Source organism: Labeo rohita, chromosome 15, assembly GCF_022985175.1.
Source record: "Labeo rohita strain BAU-BD-2019 chromosome 15, IGBB_LRoh.1.0, whole genome shotgun sequence".
NCBI lineage: Eukaryota > Metazoa > Chordata > Actinopteri > Cypriniformes > Cyprinidae > Labeo > Labeo rohita.
Window position 1 is genome coordinate 9120315 of NC_066883.1, and position 23174 is coordinate 9143488.

General features: G+C 41.8%; 2 protein-coding genes across 2 annotated transcripts; both read right to left on the reverse strand.

Moving 5' to 3' along the window:
• Positions 1–2648: 2648 nt before the first annotated feature.
• LOC127177492 (olfactory receptor 52D1-like) lies at positions 2649–3795 on the reverse strand. Its single transcript, XM_051129791.1, has 2 exons — positions 3759–3795; positions 2649–3583 (listed from the first exon to the last, which is right to left on the reverse strand). The coding sequence occupies exons 1-2, from the start codon at positions 3793–3795 to the stop codon at positions 2649–2651; spliced, it is 972 nt and encodes a 323-aa protein (XP_050985748.1).
• An 11925-nt stretch (positions 3796–15720) lies between these two features.
• Positions 15721–16665, reverse strand: LOC127176757 (olfactory receptor 1D2-like). Its single transcript, XM_051128536.1, has one exon. The coding sequence runs from the start codon at positions 16663–16665 to the stop codon at positions 15721–15723; it is 945 nt and encodes a 314-aa protein (XP_050984493.1).
• Between the last annotated feature and the right edge of the window lie 6509 nt (positions 16666–23174).

Consider the following 23174-nt stretch of genomic DNA (forward strand, 5'->3'; position numbering starts at 1 on the left):
GATTCAGAACATCCTAAACATGCTCAGTGGGTGACATGTCCAGTGAACTGTCTTGAACCAGAATACACAGAGTTCAGGCAGAGCAAGATAAGACAAGCGTTTGAGATTAAAAAGCATTTCAATTGTATTATTTTTATGAAAATAACCAATCGTTTTGCTAGAGGTGAGTAAATTATCTGTCAATTTTTGTTCTAGAAGTGGACTTCTCCTTTAATGTCCACAGATCTTTGTCATTTTCCCGCACCTCTGGTAAGCGTAACACAGCATAAATTGTGGGCTGTTCTATGAATTGCTTCAATATACCATCTTCCTTGTGCAGACATCGTTCATCAGCATATGCTCAGGAAGTCCAAGTTTACTTTTTACTTCTAATGCAGGGCATGCCATCCAATTGTACTTTTCTTTAAAAAACAAAAACAAAAACAAAAAAAAAAAAAAAAAACGTATGATGCTCCAAAAGAATATGGGTTGTGGCAGGCATATGTTGTGGTAGGTTATATTAACATTTAAGATTTATGCTCCACATAAAAACAAAATTAGATTGGTTCACTTTATATGCAAACTGCAAACTGGTTGGGAGGCATGGCTTGATGTGATTCATGACAAGCTACTCCAAACATCTCATGGCTATACAGTCAATACTACAGGAAGGTAGTTGTTCATGGAGGCTGGATTTGGCATCTTGGGCAAGGGTATTATGGTGGCACTTTTGAAACAGATGGGTCATCCCTAAAAAAAACTAAATGAAAATAAAATAAAATAAAAAAGCAAATACTGGTTAAGCATGTTTTGAAGCATGGTAGCTGGTTATAAGCTGGTCCTGAGTTGGTCTTGAGCTGGAGCTAGTTGCTCAGGACCATCTTATAACCAGCTTAAACCAGTTGATAACCAGCTGAGGACCAACATAAATCAACCAGCTCCAAATAGCTACCATGTTTCAAAACATATTTAACCAGCATTTTTTTTTTTATTTTTTTATTTAATAATTTTTCGAATGGGACTATGCGGGCATTTTGAGGAAAAAAAGCATCAACAGCGTTGGATGCTTTTAAAATGGTAGGTGTGTGCTCCTACCCTTTGCTACCGGGGCTTCCTGATCTGGATGGTGTTTTGATAGTTATATTTTTGAAACATAGTGTATTTCTTAGGTAGTTGTTCATAATTTACTTGAAGTGATATTAAGACATTTGGTAACACTTTAGAATACAGTTCCGTCACTAGTGAATAACTACACAGGAACAAATGACTAATGCACTATTAACATTTTAGTAACTACTATTGACTAACAAGAAATTCTGATTAACGAATCAGTAAATAATATTGCTCAGTTGAAAGTGGTAGTTCACTATTAGCTAATCAGTAACTACTATTTCTTCATAACTCCCAACAAACTACTAAGTCTCAGGTAATACCAAATACTTCAGAAGGAATTACAATTTTTTTTTTTTTTTTTGGAACCATATTCTAAAGTGAAGATCATGATAACTCTCTAGTAATGACTGAAAACATTGTAAGCTATTGAGGTATATGTAAGGTTTTGGATAGTAATGACTCAAGTGTTACTACATCCTTCTAAAGGAATGAATAATTATTTGGATCCTTATTCTAAAGTGAAGATCATGGTAACCCACTAGTAACGCCTTAAGTGTTAGCAAAGCCATCGAAAGTATGACTTTCCAGAAACTTGCAAAAACCTCAATAGTTTTTAATGACATTAGTCATTACTAAGGAGTTATCATGATCTTCACTGTAGAATACAGATCTAAATAATCAGTAATTCCTTCTGAAGTACTTGGTAATACCTGAGTCATTACTAGTGGGTTACCATGATATTCACTTTAAAATTAATTATACATTTTCCATTATTTACATTAATTATGAGCATGTATATAGTAGTTTTTAGTAGTTATCTGGGAGATATTAAAAAATAGTAGTTACTGATTAGCTAATAGTGAAGTACCACATTCAACTGAATGCTATGAATTACTGATTCGTTAATTGTTTATTGTTAGTTATTAGTAGTTACTAGAATGTTAATAGTGCATTGGTCATTTGTTCCTGTGTAGTTATTCATTAATGACGGAATTGTATTCTGAAGTGTTACCAGATATTTTGTTAACAAATTAATCAGTGTACATATTCATTTACATCCTTTTATATAAGTCTAACTACCCAACCTGTTTAGTGTTACTCATCCCAGTACATCACACATTTCCCCCCTCTGTACTTTTTCTAAAAAATGTTTATGTAGACATTAGTAATTATTACTTCTTTTTGGTTAATATTTACAGACTAGGGTGTTTTGTTAAAATGTATCGCAAATGCATGTGCCATTTTAAAACAAACACATATTTTGAATTGTACTTTATTAAAACATGAGTTGTATCATAGTTAATTAATTTTAATTGGGTACTCCACAGCCTTGTGTTGTTAAGGCTGTGGAGTACTGAAATTTTATTGTGGCTAAGTCTCTCTACTTCATACCTAAAAAAAGGTAAAATCATTGTAATCACAGTCTTCTGTGGCTCATTGTCTTAATGTATTATCAGTAAAAAAAAATTAAATAAATCTTTTTTTTATAGATTTTTTTAGTTTCACAATCATTGTGAGAGACAAAAAGCCTCAGATCTTTTGACATGAGAAGATATTCATTTAGATATGCCCACTTGTTTCTTGAACAACAGTCTAATAATTTGATGGCGTACTGTTGTCAAATTTAGACCATAAATAAGAGGATTTAAAATCGGTGGTATAAGTAAGAACTCTAGAGCCATGAAGTTACGCAGACTTTGAGGCACATTCCTTGAACCATAACGACTGTACAGAACATCAAACAAAAATGCTGTTGTCACAGTGATCAGTGCAAGCAGATGTGGTACACATGTTTGTATGAATTTGTGCCTGCCCTCTATTGACTTCCTACACTTTCTGATTAAGTAAATGTATGAGCAAAATATCAATAATGCATGCCCAAAGTATGTAAGAATAACAATGTACCCAAACACATTATTCACAGTTGTAGAAAAGCAAGAAAGTTTTGCAACTGCCCAAATCTCACAATATAGCTTTTCAATACTAAAGCCACATAAGGTGAGTCTAGATATTAACACAATTAGAAAAGACATGCAAAAAAATGGAGTCAGCCAGCAGAAAAGGATACATTTAACAATTTTCTGATTTGTCATTTTTGAATGATACTCCAGTGGTCTACATATTGCCACATACCTGTCATATGCCATCACTGTTAATGTTGAAAAGTCACACAGAATAGAAGAATAAATGACAAATATCTGAATCATACATCCAACATAGGAAATCACATGATCATGGGCTAATAAATCATACATGAACTTAGGGTAGAATCCAGAAGTGCCAAAAAGTCCATTTACACACAGATTACATATAAACAGATACATTGGTTCGTGAAGCTTCTTATGTAAGAGTATAGTTATAATTACAGTTATATTACAAAATATCATCAGGGGATAAAACAGTGCAGTGACAGATAACAAAACATATCTGTTCTTCATTGTTTCATTCAGACCAGAGAGTGTAAATACTAAGACACTGGAATCATTCTTCACTGGTGGTTGCATTTTAAATGATATGCAGTTATTATGTGGATTTTGTTACTGGAAAAGTAATTAGGTATAGAAAGCTGTATTAACTTGAATTGCCACAGTAGAAAATCTGTAGATGATAAAACACCAACGAAGCAAACATTAAATCCTCTAATATAAATTTAAATAATCAGTTACAAAACAGTTGAAATCTTACCATGTTCTCTGTCTGCATGTTTCCTACAGTGTTTTGCAAAGCTTCAATTTGGTTTGCTATATATGGACACTGGTCTCATGCTAATTGCCTTGATAACATATGCTGAAAACAAATTTTAACAAGCTCTCTAAAGACTACTTTCTTTTAAGTTAAAATAACTGCCTGTCTATGCCAATCTATGCCCCCAGTCAGAATTGCATATGCTATTTTTCCAACATATTGTCCAGCATGTCTGTCATATTCCTGACAAAATATTATTTGATATATAACAAAATATTTTTTCATTGTCTTTGCACTATAGAGTTTGATCTTAATTATTTGAAAACTTCTATGCAATAGTATTATTTCTTACAGTTGAATATTTAAGCTTGACTCAGAACATAAGAGATTTGACTACATCAGAGACTCATGCATCCAAACTACAGATACTGTTACGAGATGAGTGAAGGACCCAGAGGCGAAGGCCGGGAAAAGCAAACAGAAGTCTTTATTCGTTCTTGGCAACGACAGTAATAATATAAACTCAAGCTGTCTGCCGTCCACTTCCACTTCAGTAGCACAGAATAGGAAAATACAGGAACGGAAAAGTCTCAGAATCAGCAGGAGCGCGCAAACTCCAGCAGCGCAGCAAGGGGGGATTCCTCAACAGGTACAAGTGAGCCAGCGGTGGGCGTCCCGGGGAGGGTGAGTCGCCGAAGGCACAAAACAGGATGACTGGGCAGACAAAGAAGACTCTAGACAGTTACTTGCAATATGACGGGACAATAAACACGACAGGACTAGACTTGACACGACTAAACTTATCTTGCAACAGGTTTAGAGGATCTCAGAGAGATGGCGTTCAGACATAGAGAGTAATAATCTGGCAGTAAAGCCCAGAAACAAACAGGTAGAAATAGAGAGGGTAATCAGGGCATAGTGGGGATCAGGTGCCGTAGCAATCAGCGCGAACCCAGATTGCGATAGCAGACAGCTGGGGGAGAGAGAGAGAGAGAGATGACATAGAAAGAAGAGGCTAGATGACGAGAATCAAACCCGACTCGTAACAGTACCCCTCCCCCGAGGAGCGCCTCCAGGCGAAGCGAAGGAAATCATCGATGAGCGAGCGGTCCAGGATGTCCCGGGCCAGAATCCAGCTTCTCTCCTCCAGACTGTATCCCTCCCAATCGACCAAATACTGAAAGCCCCTTCCCCGAGGGCGGACAGCCAATAACTTCTTGACCTTAAAGACAGAGGGGTTCTCGACAATGACAGGGGGGGAGGGAGGGGAAGGACGGGAGGGAGGGCGGATGACAGGTTTGATACAAGAGACGTGGAAAACCGGGTGAACTCGACGTAAATAATTGGGAAGTCTTAGACGTACCGCTACCGGATTGAGGACCTTGACAATAGAAAAATGGACCGATAAACTTGGGTGCAAGTTCGCGCGACAGCGGCAGAAGAGGCAAATTATGAGTGGACAACCAGACTCTCTGTCCACAGACATAACGAGGGGCTCGGGAACGGTGGCGGTTGGCGGCACGGCGAGTGCGCCTTCTAGTTTGACATAAAGCCTGCCGCACCTTCCTCCAAGTACGCCGACAACGACTGATTAGGGCTTGGACGGAGGGTAGAGGCGGGGTTATGGGCTGCAGGGGTACGGAGCAGGCGCCCAAGAATTTGATTGACGCGTTCGGCTTGACCATTAGTTTGTGGGTGAAAGCCTGACGACAGACTGACCGTAGCCCCAATCTGTCGGCAGAATTCCCTCCAAAACTGGGAGATAAATTGTGGACCTCTGTCAGAGACGATATTGGAGGGTAAACCGTGAATTTTAAAGACGTGGTCAAAAACTGTAAGTGCGGTCTCTTTAGCAGACGGAAGTTTAGGTAGAGGAATAAAATGGGCTGCTTTCGAAAAGCGGTCAATAACGGTAAGAATTACCATGTTGCCTGCAGAGGACGGCAGCCCTGGGTAGACGGGACGGAATGGGTAGGGGGCGGAGCAGACCGGCAGGTGGAGAATTACTAGACTTAGACTGAGCACAGACTGGACACGAGGCAACGTAGCGGCGTACATCACGGACGATTGCAGGCCACCAAAACCGTTGGTGGACTGAGGTCAGGGTACCCCTAACTCCGGGGTGAACGGCTAACCGAGAAGCGTGACTCCAACGAAGTACCGCAGAACGCACAGACTCGGGAACGAATAACTTGCCCTCCGGGCAACCGCGAGGGATAGTGACGTGAGAGAGAGCTCTTTTGACCTGTTGCTCGATTCCCCAGACCACTGCCCCAACCACACGGCCCTTAGGCAGGATAGACTCTAAGGGTGGGGGGTCATCTGGCGATTCGAACTGACGGGAGAGCGCGTCGGGTTTAGTGTTCTTGGAACCGGGTCTATAAGAAATGGTCAAATTGAACCGGTCAAAAAATAAGGCCCAGCGTGCCTGTCTGGCGTTTAATCTCTTCGCCGAGCGGATATTGGCGAGGTTGCGATGATCTGTCCAGACTAAGAATGGGAGAGCCGCACCTTCAAGCCAGTGTCGCCATTCACCGAGTGCTAAACGGATGGCCAGGAGTTCGCGGTTGCCAACATCATAATTGCGCTCGGCTGGCGAGAGACGATGGGAGAAAAATGCGCACGGATGAACCCGGTTGTCCAGCGGAGAACGTTGGGACAACACGGCGCCCACACCGACATTCGACGCGTCGACTTCGACAATAAACTGACATGTGGTGTCGGGGGTAATCAAGATAGGTGCGGAGGAGAATAATTTCTTAAGCTTATCGAAAGCCTCCTGGGCCGACTCGGACCAGACAAAATGAGTCTGAGTAGAGGTGAGGGCGGTCAGGGGTGCGGCTACTTGACTGAAGTTTCGTATAAAGTGCCGGTAAAAATTTGCAAATCTCTGGAGGGCAGTACGGGAATCAGGAATGGGCCAATCGATCACGGCACGCACCTTCGCTAAATCCATACTAATGCCATCGGCAGACACGACATGACCCAAAAAGGTTACCGACTTGACATGAAAGACACATTTCTCAGCCTTTACAAAGAGGCGATTCTCCAGCAGACGTTGTAATACACGACGCACATGCTGGACATGATCAGAGACGGAAGGCGAGAAAATCAGTATGTCGTCCAAATAGACAAAGACGAAAATATTAAGCATATCCCAAAGGACATCATTTACGAGCGCTTGAAAGACAGAGGGTGCGTTAGCCAAACCGAAGGGAAGAACCCGGTATTCAAAGTGACCGAGTTGGGTATTGAAAGCCGTTTTCCATTCGTCTCCCTCCTTTATGCGTACTAGATGGTAAGCGTTACGGAGGTCTAGCTTAGTAAAGATCTTTGCTCCCTGCAAAATCTCAAAGGCTGACGACATAAGTGGCAAAGGGTAACGGTTCTTGATAGTTATGTCGTTCAAGCCCCGATAATCAATGCAGGGACGCAAAGAGCCATCTTTCTTGGCCACAAAAAAGAACCCTGTGCCGGCGGGAGACGAAGAGGGAACGATAGTACCAGCGGCTAGCGATTCGGAGAGATATTTCTTTAGCGCTTCACGTTCGGGGTTGGACAGGGAATACAGTTTACCTCGTGGAGGCGTGCTACCAGGAATGAGATCAATACTGCAATCGTATGGTCGGTGAGGAGGGAGAGAAGCGGCCCAGGACCGGCTGAACACTGCTCGCAGATCGTGATACTCCCTCGGGACACCAGAAAGGTCATCAAGCTCCTCCTGAAATACAGAAACAGAAGACACAGCAGGTACAGCCGAGACTAGACACTTGACATGACACGACAAATCCCAAGACAGAATGGTTCTCTTAACCCAGTCTATCTGAGGATTATGCTGAGTTAACCATGGGTGGCCTAAAACAACAGGGGTAAGAGGGGAGCGAAAAACTAAAAAAGTAATAGTCTCTTGATGGTTGCCAGAAATGGTAAGACTAACCGGGATGGTGACACGGAGGATCTTAGACAAGACGCTCCCATCCAGAGCGAAAACAGGGAGAGGATCTACCAGTTCTTGAAGGGGGACGCCGTGCTGGAGAGCCCAATCCTCATCAATGAAATTGCCCTCGGCCCCCGAGTCAATGAGGGCAGAGCAGGAACGGGTAGATCCTTCGAATAACAACAAAGCTGGAAAGGTGGTGCGAGGAGAATTAGCTGGGGATAAGGTAGTCACACTCGCCCGTACTCCCCGATCTACGGACGAGCTCTGTCTTTTACTGGACATTGGATAGCGAAGTGTCCCTCAGCGCCACAGTAGAGACACAGCCTGTGATGGATTCTGCGTTGGCGCTCGGCCCCAGAGATGCAAAGGCTGCCCAGTTGCATTGGCTCAGGATCGGTCCTCGGCGCGGCTGAGGAAGAAGAGTTTGAGATGGGCTGGAGAGTCGGGACAGGTACACGATCGCGGCGGCGCCCCTCAAAACGCTTGTCAAGGCGGATAGCCAACTCCACCATTTGATCCAGACTAGACGGCACATCGCGAGAGAGAATCTCCTCCCTGACCTCCTCCGTCAAACCCTCCAGGAAACGCGCCCGAGAGCCGGCTCATTCCACTCGCAAGTGGCGGCAAGGGTGCGAAATTCAATCGCGTAGTCAGCCGCGGACCGCTTTCCCTGGCGAAGAGATGAGAGCAGACGAGAAGCCTCTTGGCCAAAGACAGAGCGGTCGAACACCTTTATCATCTCCTCCTTAAAAAGAGAAAAATGTTCACAGAAAACAGCCTCCATCTCCCACACTGCCGCTCCCCAGTCACGAGCACGTCCAGAAAGGAGAGAAATGACGAAAGCAACCTTAGCGCGATCCGCCGCATAGGTGGCAGGCTGTAGAGAAAAAACCACTTCACATTGGGTAAGAAAAGCACGGCATTGTGTGGGCTGACCTGAATAGCAGGGAGGATTGTTAATCCGAGGCTCTGAATGAAATCGGGATGGTCTGACGGTTGGTTCTGCGCGCAGGGACTGCAGCTGGTTGGTCAGTTCAGTTACTTGGGCTGACAACCCCTCCACAGCATACCTAGCGGTGGAGAGCTTCTCCTGGTGTCGTCCCAGCATGGCACCCTGAAGTTCGACAGCGGAGCGAATGGGGGTCTCCTTCGCTGGATCCATGGTATGGCCAGATTATTCTGTTACGAGATGAGTGAAGGACCCAGAGGCGAAGGCCGGGAAAAGCAAACAGAAGTCTTTATTCGTTCTTGGCAACGACAGTAATAATATAAACTCAAGCTGTCTGCCGTCCACTTCCACTTCAGTAGCGCAGAACAGGAAAATACAGGAACGAAAAAGTCTCAGAATCAGCAGGAGCGCGCAGACTCCAGCAGCGCAGCAAGGGGGGATTCTTCAACAGGTACGAGTGAGCCAGCGGTGGGTGTCCCGGGGAGGGTGAGTCGCCGAAGGCGCAAAACAGGATGACTGGGCAGACAAAGAAGACTCTAGACAGTTACTTGCAATACGACGGGACAATAAACACGACAGTACTAGACTTGACACGACTAAACTTATCTTGCAACAGGTTTAGAGGATCTCAGAGAGATGGCGTTCAGACATAGAGAGTAATAATCTGGCAGTAAAGCCCAGAAACAAACAGGTAGAAATAGAGAGGGTAATCAGGGCATAGTGGGGATCAGGTGCCGTAGCAATCAGCGCGAACCCAGATTGCGATAGCAGACAGCTGGGGGAGAGAGAGGGAGAGAGAGAGAGAGAGATGACATAGAAAGAAGAGGCTAGATGACGAGAGTCAAACCCGACTCGTAACAGATACTTCCTATTTGTAGGTTTAAAAGCCATGTGCTTCCATATGCCAAAGTACTGCCAATTCAGCTGTGTTACTGAGTGTTTCTCCACTGTATGTTTGTCTTGACTCATGTGATGATCTTCTGCCTGTTTATTGGATTTACATTTCTGGATTATTTCTGTCTTGATTGCCTTTTGGACTGTTTGCCACTGCCTGTTCTACTGGCCACATTTGTGCCTACCCTTTTGGATTTGTTCACTAGACTCTTCTTTAAAAGAGCAATTTTGAGCAGTTCTGAGCTGTTTTGAGATATTGAGCTTCAAAGTTTTTGCATTCCATGTAGCAAAAATTATATGGGGAACATGACAGAGACCCTAAATGTATTCTAAAAGTACAATATCAAAGTCCTCTCAAATTTGTAAAAGATTTTGGGAACAGGTCAGATAGAACCTTCTAATTCTAAAAAGTCATTTTCGGTAACACTTTCTATGAAGCCCATATTTATAATACATTATATCCTTAAGGCATTATAATGAATGCATAATGCATTATAAAAAACCTTATAGTATGTTGCATCATCTCATGAGTATTCATAAGAACAGTTTTAATGTATTATAATTTTTTACTTATTGGTTATAGCTTTTAAGAGTATGATTACCTCCTCATAGTTATAATGTCTTATAAATCTCATATCTTGACATGTTACACATGTCACTTTACTTAAAGCATACAAAGACCACTTATAAGTAATAATAGTAATAATAATACTAATAATAATAATATTTCTCAAAGAGCCATAAGATCAGGTATCAAATCAGATGAATGTGTAATATGACATTTGTACTATCAGTTTTGTTATTTTGATGATACTGCATGTCAGCTAGCAGTAGTTAGTATGCTAAATATATGCTAACAAGTATTTTGACGGTTCCCCAGAAGACAAATTGATTATAAGTAACTTTGCACGTATGCTTTGCTACCTAGCCCAACCTTAACCTAAGTCTACTTATACTCTAAGGCAGTGGTTCCCAACCATGTTCCTGGAGGCCCCCCAACACTGCACATTTTGCTTCTCCTTTGTCTGACACACCCATTTCAGGTCTTGGAGTCTGTACTAATGAGCAAATTATCTGAATCAGGTGTGTTTGATTAAGGAGACATGGAAAACATGCAGTGTTGGGGGGCCTCCAGAAATTAGGTTGGGAACCACTGCTCTAAGGAAGTTTAATTGACATGTAGTTGGAAAATTGCTTATTGTCAATAGACTAGGGGGACCATCAAAATAAACCGTAATATAATGTAAAAAATAAATGTAATATGATGTAGTCCATTATAAATTGAGTAGATTTTATATGCTATCCATTGTGTGTTATAAATAATGATAATCTTAAAAGTTATAACCTCAAATACTCAAGTATTATAATGTATTACAATTGTTGTTATGATTATTCATGAGATGATATAACATATTATAAGTGTTTTTTTTTTTTGTTTGTTTTTTTCATCATAATGCCTTAAAAATACTATTATAATGTATTATAAATAGGAGCTTCATAGAAAGTGTTACCTCATTTTCTGCTTGGAATTATAAAGTTCTATCTTGCAAAACATTAATTTAAGCAACAGTTTTCAAGAAACACAAACAGTTTGCTTATAATTTGTTTTAAAACATAAACCTAGTGTTGTATCAATGTGTCAACGTATGAAAAAGGTAAATTTAATGCTTCCTATGACATTTATTTCATATTTTAGGACAAATAATTTGTTCTTGTTCAAATTAAGCATAAAAGGCTGTGCTAATATTTTGTCCAGTGCAGATGTTAATTTTAGGTAGGAATATGGTGAGTAATTAAACACATTATTGCATGAACTGTTTAAGTAGTTACTGTAATACATCTGACCAGGACTTTATTCCACAGAAAACGAGACAGGTAAAATTGTTTATCTCTTGAGATCAGTCTGAGATAACCTGCTAATTTTTATTGTTGTAATTAAGACCCCATAAATTACATTGTTGACAATTTGGCTTTAAGTCTTAACATTGTAAAATTTAAGACATTTTAAGACTTTAAACTGCAAGAAAACAGACAATGCATGAATGTTTTGTCAATCATAACATATTCAGGTCTTTAGCGACACGGGCCAAGGCTAACACGGATGGATCTCTATCTGCTGCAATAGCGTAAAATTCTTCTGGTATTTTAACCCTCTGGGATCTGAGGTGATTTTTGGTTTGTGCTTATTTCAGCTACTTATAACATACTACGGGCCAACTTGCTACAATAATATGTGAGCAAGATGGATGTACATGTTTGCATTTTTTAGAAAAAAAAAAACATTATGCGTGGTTAGTAAGTTTTGGGAAAATAAATGTAGCTGAAATAAGGCCATAAAACTCATACTGAATAGTCCTGAACAAGGCTTTTGAGTAATCACTCTTGTAGGCTAGAATATTTACTTTCAATGATGTGAAAATGATCATGCTTACTCTTTCACAGAAAACAATATATTGATGTAAATTTTCTAAGACGTGTTTTGTGATAGAAAGCCATATGCGAGGGAGGGATAACGGCCATGAATATTTATATTCCCGTGGCCATAGTGGTCGGGCCAGAGGCTAAAGGCCACGGAGGCAGTCCAGCCATCCTGAACTACCTGCTCCGCCATGGCTTCCTGGACTGCCTGATCAGTCATGGCTTTTTGAACTGTCTGCTCCACCATGGCTGCCCGAGCTCCCCCGACCTGCCATGGTCTCCCGAACTGTCTGCTCTGCCTATGGTTCCCCGAGCTCCCTGATCTGCCATGGCTCCCCAAGCTCCCTGATCTGTTCTGGAGGCCTTCCTTGTCTCCGCTCTGTGTCTGCCCTGCACCAGCCTCAAGGGCACCTGCCCCCGGGAGGGGGGAGTAATGTCATGTCTTCTTTGTGTTTTGGTTCCGTTCTCCTGCTTCCTGTTTCTCTTCCTCATTTGTTTCTATGATTTTTGGTTAATTACCCTGCACCTGTCATTGATTTGCTCCTATTTGTCTAAGTATTTAAACCCCATTCTGTTCAGTCTTTGGTTGTCCTTTCTCAGTTGTTATTAGTTGTGTGCACTCCCTGTCTGCCTGTTTTTCCATCAGAAAGTTGATCCTGATTAGTTATCTTGTGTGCATTCAAAGTGCTGACTGGCTCACAGATAGAGCTTTATAGAGCCAAGTTATAGTTCGATTTTGTAGATAGAATCTTTTTGTTTGCTAAATAAAAAGTGTGCACACAAAAAAAATCACATAATGTAAATAAGTTATCACAGAATAAGAACATGTGAATAACTCAATTTTGACATTATAATTCTAAGAAGACAAAGTAAGCTGGGTAACATTATAATAACTAACATAGCAGACATAGAAAAAATCTAAATTTTTTACTCATGACTAATTTATTAATGACTCGACATCATCTGTGTTAAAGCAAAAAGAATCACATCCAATGTTTAAAGTAAATAAAATAGCCTTGACAACCCTCACATGGACAGCCCTCTGATTTCTGCCAATGAACTCATTGTAGCTTCTGGTCACAATGGCTCCATGTTGCAAGGCAAGGCATTATGTCCTGGACATTTAAGAAATTATTTGTGTTCTTACATTAATGATGTTTATGTCTCTGTGCATTGCCTCATTCATGATAGTTTGATAGTATGATAGTTTGAAACTCTTGGAAATCAAATAACTCTTGGAAATCAATCAGTTCAGTAAACTTTGTGGAACATAATTTTATTGTTTGTTGCCATACTTTCACATTTTCCAAGCAACTTTCAGATAGAATACTCTCTGATTTCTGCATATTAGCAAATCCTAGCTTCTAGTCACGAAGGCGCCAGCATCCTGGGCATTTAAAAAAAATGTTGTGTTTTTATGTAAAAAAAAGTTTATGTTAATATTGTTTATGTTCACGTTGCCTCAATCATGCTGATATGATCATTTGACACTTGGTCATTTGGAAATCAACATTTCAGTGAACATTGTGGAACATAATTTTATTTTTGGTTGCCATACTTTCACCTTTTCCAAGCACCTGTTGTCCATACCGCTGCAGATATGTCATCTGCACTGTTCTTATTCTAAAAAGAAGTGCCACAAAAGATGAAGAAACTGTGGTGGATGGTTGACGAAGAACGTGAGGAATGCACATGCACACCAGGCTAAATATGACTTGCTTCATCAGATGTGGCTCTTGCTGGTGTACCCTGATCAGCCTGTGTCTCCGGCCTTCATTGTTAAAAACTTGTTAAAGGGGTCATCGGATGCCCATTTTCCACAAGTTGATATGATTCAGGGGTTTATGATTTATATGATTTAGGGTCTTAATGAAAGTCTGTAATATACTTTGGTTAAAAATTCTCAATGGTTGTGTAAAACAACACCCTTTTTACCTTGCCAAAATCAGCTCTACAAAAATCATCCCATTCTGGTCGAGGCTGCTTTAAATGCAAATGAGCTCTGCTCGCCCCGCCCCTCTCTTCTCTCTGTGGAGAGAGAGTCTGTTTACTTTAGCCACATTTAGCCATGTTTAGCCGCTAAACTTGCTAACTAGCACATTATTAGGAATGGCAATCATAAAAAAAACATTATACTCACTTCTGCTGTAAGTGAAGCTTGATCATGAATGATTCGCGTGAACATAGACGGATATATGTAGATCGGGAGCCACATTCCCTTCACAAACAAACGTAATCTACTGCATTATCAGCGGCTCAGATGTCAGGAGTAAATGATGACTATGACTATGTTATTACATCCAGCAACACAACACCTCAATCTCTCAATCAGAGATATTCTTGTCTAACTTACATCCCTGCTCCGGCATCGAAATAAAGAGGGCGGACTGTTAGAGCTGATTTGAGGTAAAAAGCTCATGTCAATCAACTGTAACCATGGTTAGATACGTAACCTGAGATGTTCTGTGGTGACTATGGTGGGGATTGTGACTAATAATAATAATAATAATAATAATAATAATAAATAAATAATGAAACTGAAACAAAACTTTTTTTGAACACTAAGCTAAGATCTTTAGCTAAGATATTTACACTTTGCACCAGCATATGTATCTACTGGGCACCACACAATAGAGTGGTTTTTGACTTTAAGATTACCTTCATTCATTCCTATATATTGTGGCTGTTTAGTTTATATTTCACATAAAAAATAACAATTTTGTTATAATTTACAAAACGCTCATGTTTTTTTTTTTTTTTTCCAAATCTGTGTTACTATTATACCTCTGTGAAATCTCCTCAGAATACTTTTACATAACACTTTTTTAACATTAAATCCTGTAAAAGATGACGGTATATAAACTTACTCTTAAAAACATTGTCATGAGCAATGTATCAACCATGTTTTTAATTCAGTTCAATTCAATTCAAATTTATTTGTATAGTGCTTTTCACAATACATATTATTGCAAAGCAACTTTACACCAAATTAACGTTTTTACAATATATTTAGTAGTAGCTTACTAGTGGTGACTATGTCAAGTTGATGTACATATGGCAGAGATGTATGGTAAAGATCAATTGATGACGTAATCAGACAAAAAAACACCATAAATTAGTAGCATAAATCAGTAGTGCTGTATGTTGTTTCAGGGTTGGCATGTTTTTAAAGTTGTTAACTTATGTTTTATGTACACTATCTAATAACTAAAAGAGTCTGCAATTATTATTATTGTTGTCTCATTGTGTAATGTGGTGAAAACTGATTACTACAAATTAATATTTACAGACTAGTGCTTTGTTGTATGTACTGCAAATGTATGTGTGTGAGTTTGATGCTGCAGTGCCTATGTATATCAACACACAAACACACAAACTTTTCGAATAGCATTTTATTAAAATATAAATTATATTAGTGAGATATTTTATTTTACATGGGAAAAAAAAAAAAAAAAAAAAAAACTGAGCACATCTTCATGCAAGAAAAGTTCACTAAACAATAAACTTTCTGAACATTTGTGTCCTTACAAACACTCCTGTGTTATTAAAGCTGTGCAGTAAATATTCTATTGTTGCTAAGCTCCTTTACTTCATTTCATACCTATCACAGTAACAACTTCTTGTGGCTTATTGTCTTCTTATATTCTTAATAACAAAATAACAATTTACATAAAATAAATATTCTAAACATCTCAAAAAGATTATCCCCTCCTGGGGGCTTTAGGCTTGAGAAAATGTTCACTTAAATATTCCCACTTTTTTTCTTAAAGAACAGTCTTGTAAGTTGTTGGCGTACTGTTGTCAGATTTAGTCCATAAATAAGTGGATTTAAAATGGGTGGTATGAGTATGAATTCAAGGGCCATGAAATTACGCAGACTCTGTGGCACATCCCTTGAACCATAACGAGTGAACATTACATCGAACAAAAAGGCAGTTGTCACATTGATCAGTGCAAGGAGATGTGGTACACATGTTTGTATGAATTTGTGCCTGCCCTCTATTGACTTTCTGCACTTTCTAATTAGGTAAATATATGAGCAAAATACCAATACTGCATGTCCAAAATATATCATAATGATTACAAACCCAATAACATTATTAACTGTTGTAGAAAAACAGGAAAGTTTAACAATTGACCAATTTTCACAATATAGCTTTTCAATACTAGAGCCACATAAGGTTAGTCTTGATGTTAATGTTATCAGAAGAGACATGCAAAAAAATGGAGAAAGCCAGCAGAAAAGGATACATTCAAGAACCCTCTGACTAGTCATTACTGAATGATACTCCAGTGGTCTACATAATGCCACATATCTATCATATGCCATCACTGTTAATGTTGAAAAGTCACACAAAAGAGATGAATAAATGACAAATATCTGAACCAAACATCCAGCATAAGAAATAACATGATCATGGGCTAATAAATCATACATGAATTTAGGGTAGAATCCAGAAGTGCCATAAAGTCCATTTACACAAAGACTACATATAAACACATACATTGGCTCATGAAGCTTCTTATGTGAGATTATAGTGAAAATTACAGTTATATTACAAAAGACTATCAGAGGATAATACAGTGCAGTTAAAGACAACAAGACATATCTGTTTTCCATTGTTTCATTCAGACCAGAGAGTGTAAATACTAAGACCCTGGATTCATTCTTCAACGGTGGCTGCATCTTGAATATACAGTATGTAATTATTTTGAGGATTTTGTTATAGAGAAGTTACTGGACAACATAAAGTTACATTTGTCACAGTGTGTAGGAAGTATACATGAAAAAATTCAAACAGTACCGTACATAGTTTTTTTTTTTTTTTTTTAATTATAAAACAACTGAAATCTTACCATGTTCTTTGTCTGAATGCTTCCTGTAATGCTTTGCAAAAGTTTGATTTGGTTTGCTATATATGGACACTGGTCCATATGTTAATACCCTTGATAACAAAAACTGAAAACAGTTTTAACAAGCTCTCTAAAGGTTACCTACTTTTAACTTTTAACTCTTACCGTCATATTGTACATCACATCTATTGACAATTATATTTCTGCCAAAATATTAGGTCCCAAACTATATAGCATAATTACGAACACAATTGTTATTATTATTCTTAGTAGTAGTAGTAGTAGTAGTAAAGTATTGGTTTTTTTTTTTTTTTTTTGTTTTTTTTGCCAAAGCCTTTTACAATTACAAAAGCCTTGCACAAATTAAGTTGCTAGCAAATATGAGGGCAGACAGAAGAGAATATGTAGGACTTGCTATGATAGGCCTAATAGTTATGGTGCTTACCACTAAAGACAAAACACAACTCAAACTTAATGCATATTACAACATGACATACAGCTGCAGCAAAATAATTGTGAACTCAATGGTATTCCATTTTTGGAGTGGGTTTAATGTAATGTCAGACAAAACACTGACACTGACAGATTTACGGGTTTTGAGGACACCTTGGCCGGAGACTCAGACTTGGTGCCCATCTTGGCTGGGGCCTCAGGCGACAAACTCCCGGCATATCAGACTGACAGCAGGCCTGAGAGTGCAGCAACCAGCGAGCTTGTGAGTGCAAACGGCTGGTACGCTGGACTTCTGGGTGGCTGGCATGCTTGGCTTGGGTGCGGCCAGCGGGCTTGACTTGGGTGCAGCCAGTGGGCTTGAGTGAGCTGCAGCCGACGGGCTTGAGAGAGCAGCAGTTGGAGGGCTTGACTCCGAAACAGCCGGCAGGCTTGATTTTACAGCGGCCAGCGAACTTGACTTGGATGTGGCCAGCGGGCTTGACTTAGGAGCGGTCCATGAGCTTGACTTGAGAGTGACCCGGGAGCTTGACAGCAAAATACACCTTCAAAGTGGAGGGGGACAACTTCCGTTCCAACTTTTCTTGCAGGAAGGAAAACACCACACTGACCAAGCATTTCTGAAGGTCTTCTTGGCGAGAGTAACACCATTCAATGAACAGACCCCACTTCAGAGCATAGGCCTGCTTCGTAGAGGGAGCCCTAGCTTGAGTGATAGTTTCTTCCATGGCCTGGAGAAGGCCAGAGAGGTCTACCATATCCTGTCCAGAAGCCAGACATGTAGGTTCTATAGATTGGGCCGCGGGTGACAGATGGTGCCCTTCCTCTGAGAAAGAATGTCCCTCCTCAGTGGAATCCTCCAGGGAGAGGCTGTCGCGAGGAGCATGAGGTCAGCAAACCAGGTACGGGTGGGCCAAAATGGTGCAAACAGCAGGACCTGCTCCTCGTCCTCCCTGATCTTGCACAGGGTCTGTGCAACGAGGCTCACTGGGGGGAAAGCCCAGTGACAACAACGCCCTGGTGGTTGATGTACGCCACTGTCGCTATCTTGTCTGTATGGACTAGAACATGCTTGCCCTGCAGCAACGGTTGAAACCGGTGTAGCGTCTGGACCAATCAGACATACATTAATTGTTACATTTAACAAATAGTCTTTAAGCACAATAAGCCAGCTACATGCTGGAGCATGCTGGAGCATGCTGGAGCTCCCCCCCCCATCCCCACCCCCCCAAAAAGCAACTAACACCCCAAAAGGGGCTCAGTCGCCAGGACAACGATCTGATAAGAGGTTTTATTGCCCAGAGGAATGCACATCTGCCCATGCTACTTTTGCCATAGGAAAGACGCAATGCCTATAGAAATAGACTCTTTCCTATTCATTCACAGACAAACCTTTCTTTGACCTTCCTATCACACATAGCCCAGGTCATTGTGTACAGTATTACTGCATTGTATTTTAATTTTGTCTGTTGTATTTGTATTTGTCTTACTACTGTTTTATGCATGCATTATGATAGATGACTAGTTGTATAAACCACCTATGTCATGTTTGGTTTCTTTGAATTCGTATTTTGATGATCTAAAGGATGGTGTAAATTAGATGTTGATACCTATGCAACATATTAGTGTTTTAAGAAACCTTAGTAGTTTTGCATCAACACCCAATCGAATTACATATGCAAAAAACCATGCTCACAGACAAAGAGTCGTAAACTTTCCCTCCGAAGGTGAAAGTTACCATTGGTTCGTGGACCTCCTGGAGGCACAGCCTCCAGAGAGTTTAAAGGCCTCAAACGATTGATCGCCGCCCTCCTTCTCTCGTCATTCTCTTCTTCTTCCGATTGCTGCCCATGTGGAGGAACCCACGGGGAGCCTGAGCCGGCACAGGGCGTGCCTGGCGGGCCCGACAGGCCCAACTTACAGAGCTGTGGCTCTTGACCACAAAGAGCCAGACAGTTCCACTCAACCCTGGAATTCATCTTCATGACTCACCTCAGTCAGTCAGTGGCTCTTTGAGAACCTAAGAAGATGAGCTAGAACTCTTCAGGACTTCCCTAAGCGTGCGCCAGGCCTTGCGGCCTTGTCTTTCCATTCCCCAAGGATCACAGGACTTCAGCTGGGTCTCCCTCTCTCTCTCAGCTCTTGGTTCTTCTTCAATTTCCACATGGGAAGAAACTCCAGTCTCCATTGAGTCAGAATGTCTTTGGAGTTCATCACTCTTCAGACCCAGAAGAACATGATCGCGATTCCAAAACCACCACTGCTCCAAACCATCAAGACTTTCATCGAGAAAGTCACATTCGGACGCTTGTTCAACGACCAAGGCAATGCAAGTATCGTACATTTAACTAAACAAAACAGAGGTTCCCCTTTAGGAACTCGAGTTGCGTCCGAAACGCTATGGAAACGCCTTTGGCGAGACCACGCTCTGAACACGTGTAATCTGGCCAATCGAAGGGCGAAACGTCACAGGCGGATGACGTAAGCGACCAGGAAGCATAAAAGCATGTGCGGTGGTGTCAGCTTCTGTCAGTCAGCGAAGCGCTCTATGTGTGTCTTGTCATCCTATTTTTTTGTGAAAGTTTTAGCACAACTTTTATTTGAGGGTGATGTCTGCCAAATATAACAGCAAGGGCAATAAGAGTGGTGAGAGCGGATCACGTTACAAGCTGTGTGTTCCTCCCTGCAAACGCTACATCACTAGCGGAGATACACACAGTATGTGCGTGGTCTGCTTAGGAGCTGAGCACGCTGCGTCGGCTGTTGAGGGAGCCGACTGTCTGCATTGTGAGCTGCTCCCTTTGCGGACGCTCCACTCCCAGAAGGCTCTCTTTGAGGAGGGAGCCTTCACCAGCATTCCCCAGGGTGCAGGCCCAGCTGCCACTGAGGCGGAGCGGCTGCTGCATTCTTGGGGTTCGCAATTGGATCTGTTGGAGGGAATGGAGACGGATGACTCCCTATCTCCTTCCTCATCCGGCAGATCCACTGCCCCTTCTGTGGGATCGGAAGCCCGCTCTGCAGTTACTTCCCCTCATGGAACGGGCATTACCTCCACCTATCGTCCTCAGAGGAGGGCGATATGGAGAGCACGATTGAGGAGCCACTCCCTTAATCGGTGCAGTACCAGGAGCTGTTGGAGGTGGTTACTCGTGCGGTGTCTAAGCTAAACATCGATTGGCCTGCCGAGGTAAAGGCTGCTCCGCAGAGAAGCAAGTCAGACAAGCGCTTTCTGCGGAGTAAGCCCCCATCTCCACGAAGGAGCCTTCCTTTCTTCCCCGACCTCCACTCTGAGATCTCGAGGTCTTTTCAGCTTGTTTGTTCGTCCCTGCCTCAGATTATTATGGCAACATGGCGGGGCTGGATGAGCGAGCTTATAAGACAATGCCCCGGGTGGAACAGACGTTGGCTAGCTATCTGTCCCCCGGTGCGGCATTGTCTTTGAAGGCTCCTTCCTTACCCTCCAAGCTGCTTCGCACTACATCAGCGCTGGTGGGTAAGGGGTATACAGTGGCAGGTCAGGCTGGGGCATGTCTTCACACCATGTCTGTGCTCCAGGCTTCCAAGCCAACCTGCTTAAAGAGTTAGATGGGGGCAGAAAGTTGATCTATCAGATCATCTCGTTGCCATAGTGTTTTGGATGCAGCTCGAGTTCCTGAAGGGGAACGTCCCAGGTTACATATGTTACCCTGGTTCCCTGAGGGAACGAGACGCTGCGTCTTGAGCCATCCTTCCAGCATCCCTCCAAGCGCTCGCTTCATTCTCCGAAGCTGACACCGGCTCTGCCACACGTGCTTTTATGCTTCCTGATCGCTTACGCCATCTGCCCGTGAAGTTTCGTCTTTCGATTGGCCAGATTACACGTGTTCAAAGCGTGGTCTCGCCAAAGGTGTTCCCATAGCATTTCGGACACAGCTTCTCATTCCCTCTGGGAACTAGGGTTACATACGTAACCTGGGACATTTAGTATAATCTGTAGACGGCACTCATGGTTTCACTCAGGTGGTTAACTGACTCTTTTCATACCTTTTCTATAATTGCTAATTGCTTCTCATTTGCCCTTCTCCCATGCATGAGTGATTGCATGTTTGTTTGTTTAGATTAGTTATGTGCTAGTCCTTAGTTAATAAAACTCTTGTGCACAAATTACATGAGTTTTGATTCTGATTCTGCCTTGTAAAATTAATGTCCCTTTACGATTCTGATTCAGGCTATATGCTCTAATGCAACAGTACTTTAAGATGTTTGCTGGATGAACAGATTAGTTGATGGAAATTTAATTCTGCTACTGGCAGCTGATATAAATAATTGTAATTGATTGTAATTGTTTATATACATTTCCCCTTTGAGCTAATTCGCTACACCGCTGTTCGTCATCCTCCTCCCAGGTGTTTGTCCTCCACCTGAACCTCTACCAGCATTGTCTGCCTGCCTGCCTTCCTGCCAGTCCTTTGCTGTCCCCTGTCACCATCCCACATCCATTCCTTTGTCTTCCTCTTAAGTGACTATCCGTCCCGCTCTTTGCCATTCCTTCAGTGTGAGGTTGTCACACTGAAGGACCTTGTTGTTTGTTTGTATTCATCCCACGTGTTCCCTGATCTAGTTTCTGTGTCTCTTTGATTAGTTAATTCACCTGTGTCTTGCTAATCATCCTCACGTGTCTGTCCCTCTTTAGCACCCCTACTTCAGTTTGAGTCTGTTCAGTGTGTCATTGCCCGGTACTGACTTTATCCTTACATGTCTCCTGCCTGCCTGTTTATGGATTTAACCTCTTGTGTTTTCCACTCTTTGTTATATTGCAGCCATTTGCTAAAATCATTTAAGTTCATTTTTTCCTCATTAATGTACACACAGCACCCCATATTGACAGAAAAACACAGAATTGTTGACAATTTTGCAGATTTATTAAAAATGAAAAACTGAAATATCATATGGTCCTAAGTATTCAGACCCTTTGCTCAGTATTTAGTGGAAGCACCCTTTTGATCTAATACAGCCATGAGTCTTTTTGGGAAAGATGCAACAAGTTTTTCACACCTGGATTTGGGGATCCTCTGCCATTCCTCCTTGCAGATCCTATCCAGTTCTGTCAGGTTGGATGGTAAACGTTGGTGGACAGCCATTTTTAGGTCTCTCCAGAGATGCTCAGTTGGGTTTAAGTCAGGGCTCTGGCTGGGCTCTGGCTGGGCCATCTTCCCCTCGATTGCAACCAGTCGTCCTGTTCCTGCAGCTGAAAAACACCCCCACAGCATGATGCTGCCACCACCATGCTTCACTGTTGGGACTGTATTGGACAGGTGATGAGCAGTGCCTGGTTTTATCCACACATACCACTTAGAATTAAGGCCAAAAAGTTCTATCTTGGTCTCATCAGACCAGAGAATCTTATTTCTCACCATCTTGGAGTCCTTCAGGTGTTTTTTAGCAAACTCCATGCGGGCTTTCATGTGTCTTGCACTGAGGAAAGGCTTCCGTCGGGCCACTCTGCCATAAAGCCCTGACTGGTGGAGGGCTGCAGTGATGGTTGCAGTGATGGTTTTACAACTTTCTCCCATCTCCCGACTGCATCTCTGGAGCTCAGCCACAGTGATCTTTGGGTTCTTCTTTACCTCTCTCACCAAGGCTCTTCTCCCCCGATAGCTCAGTTTGGCCAGACGGCCAGCTCTAGGAAGGGTTCTGGTCGTCCCAAACGTCTTCCATTTAAGGATTATGGAGGCCACTGTGCTCTTAGGAACCTTAAGTGCAGCAGGAACTTTTTTGTAACCTTGGCCAGATCTGTGCCTTGCTCTTCAGGCAGTTACTTTGACCTCATGATTCTCATTTGCTCTGACATGCACTGTGAGCTGTAAGGTCTTATATAGACAGGTGTGTGGCTTTCCTAATCAAGTCCAATCA

Excerpts from the sequence above, each read along its gene's own strand:
- LOC127177492 (XM_051129791.1), bottom strand. The coding sequence starts at position 3,795 with ATGCAGACAGAGAACATGGTAAGATTTCAACTGTTTT. Across the intron at positions 3,584-3,758 it reads GGTAAGATTTCAACTGTTTT|TGAAGAATGATTCCAGTGTC; the intron begins GTAACTGATTAT and ends TGCAACCACCAG.
- LOC127176757 (XM_051128536.1), bottom strand. The coding sequence starts at position 16,665 with ATGCAGCCACCGTTGAAGAATGAATCCAGGGTCTTAGTATTTACACTC.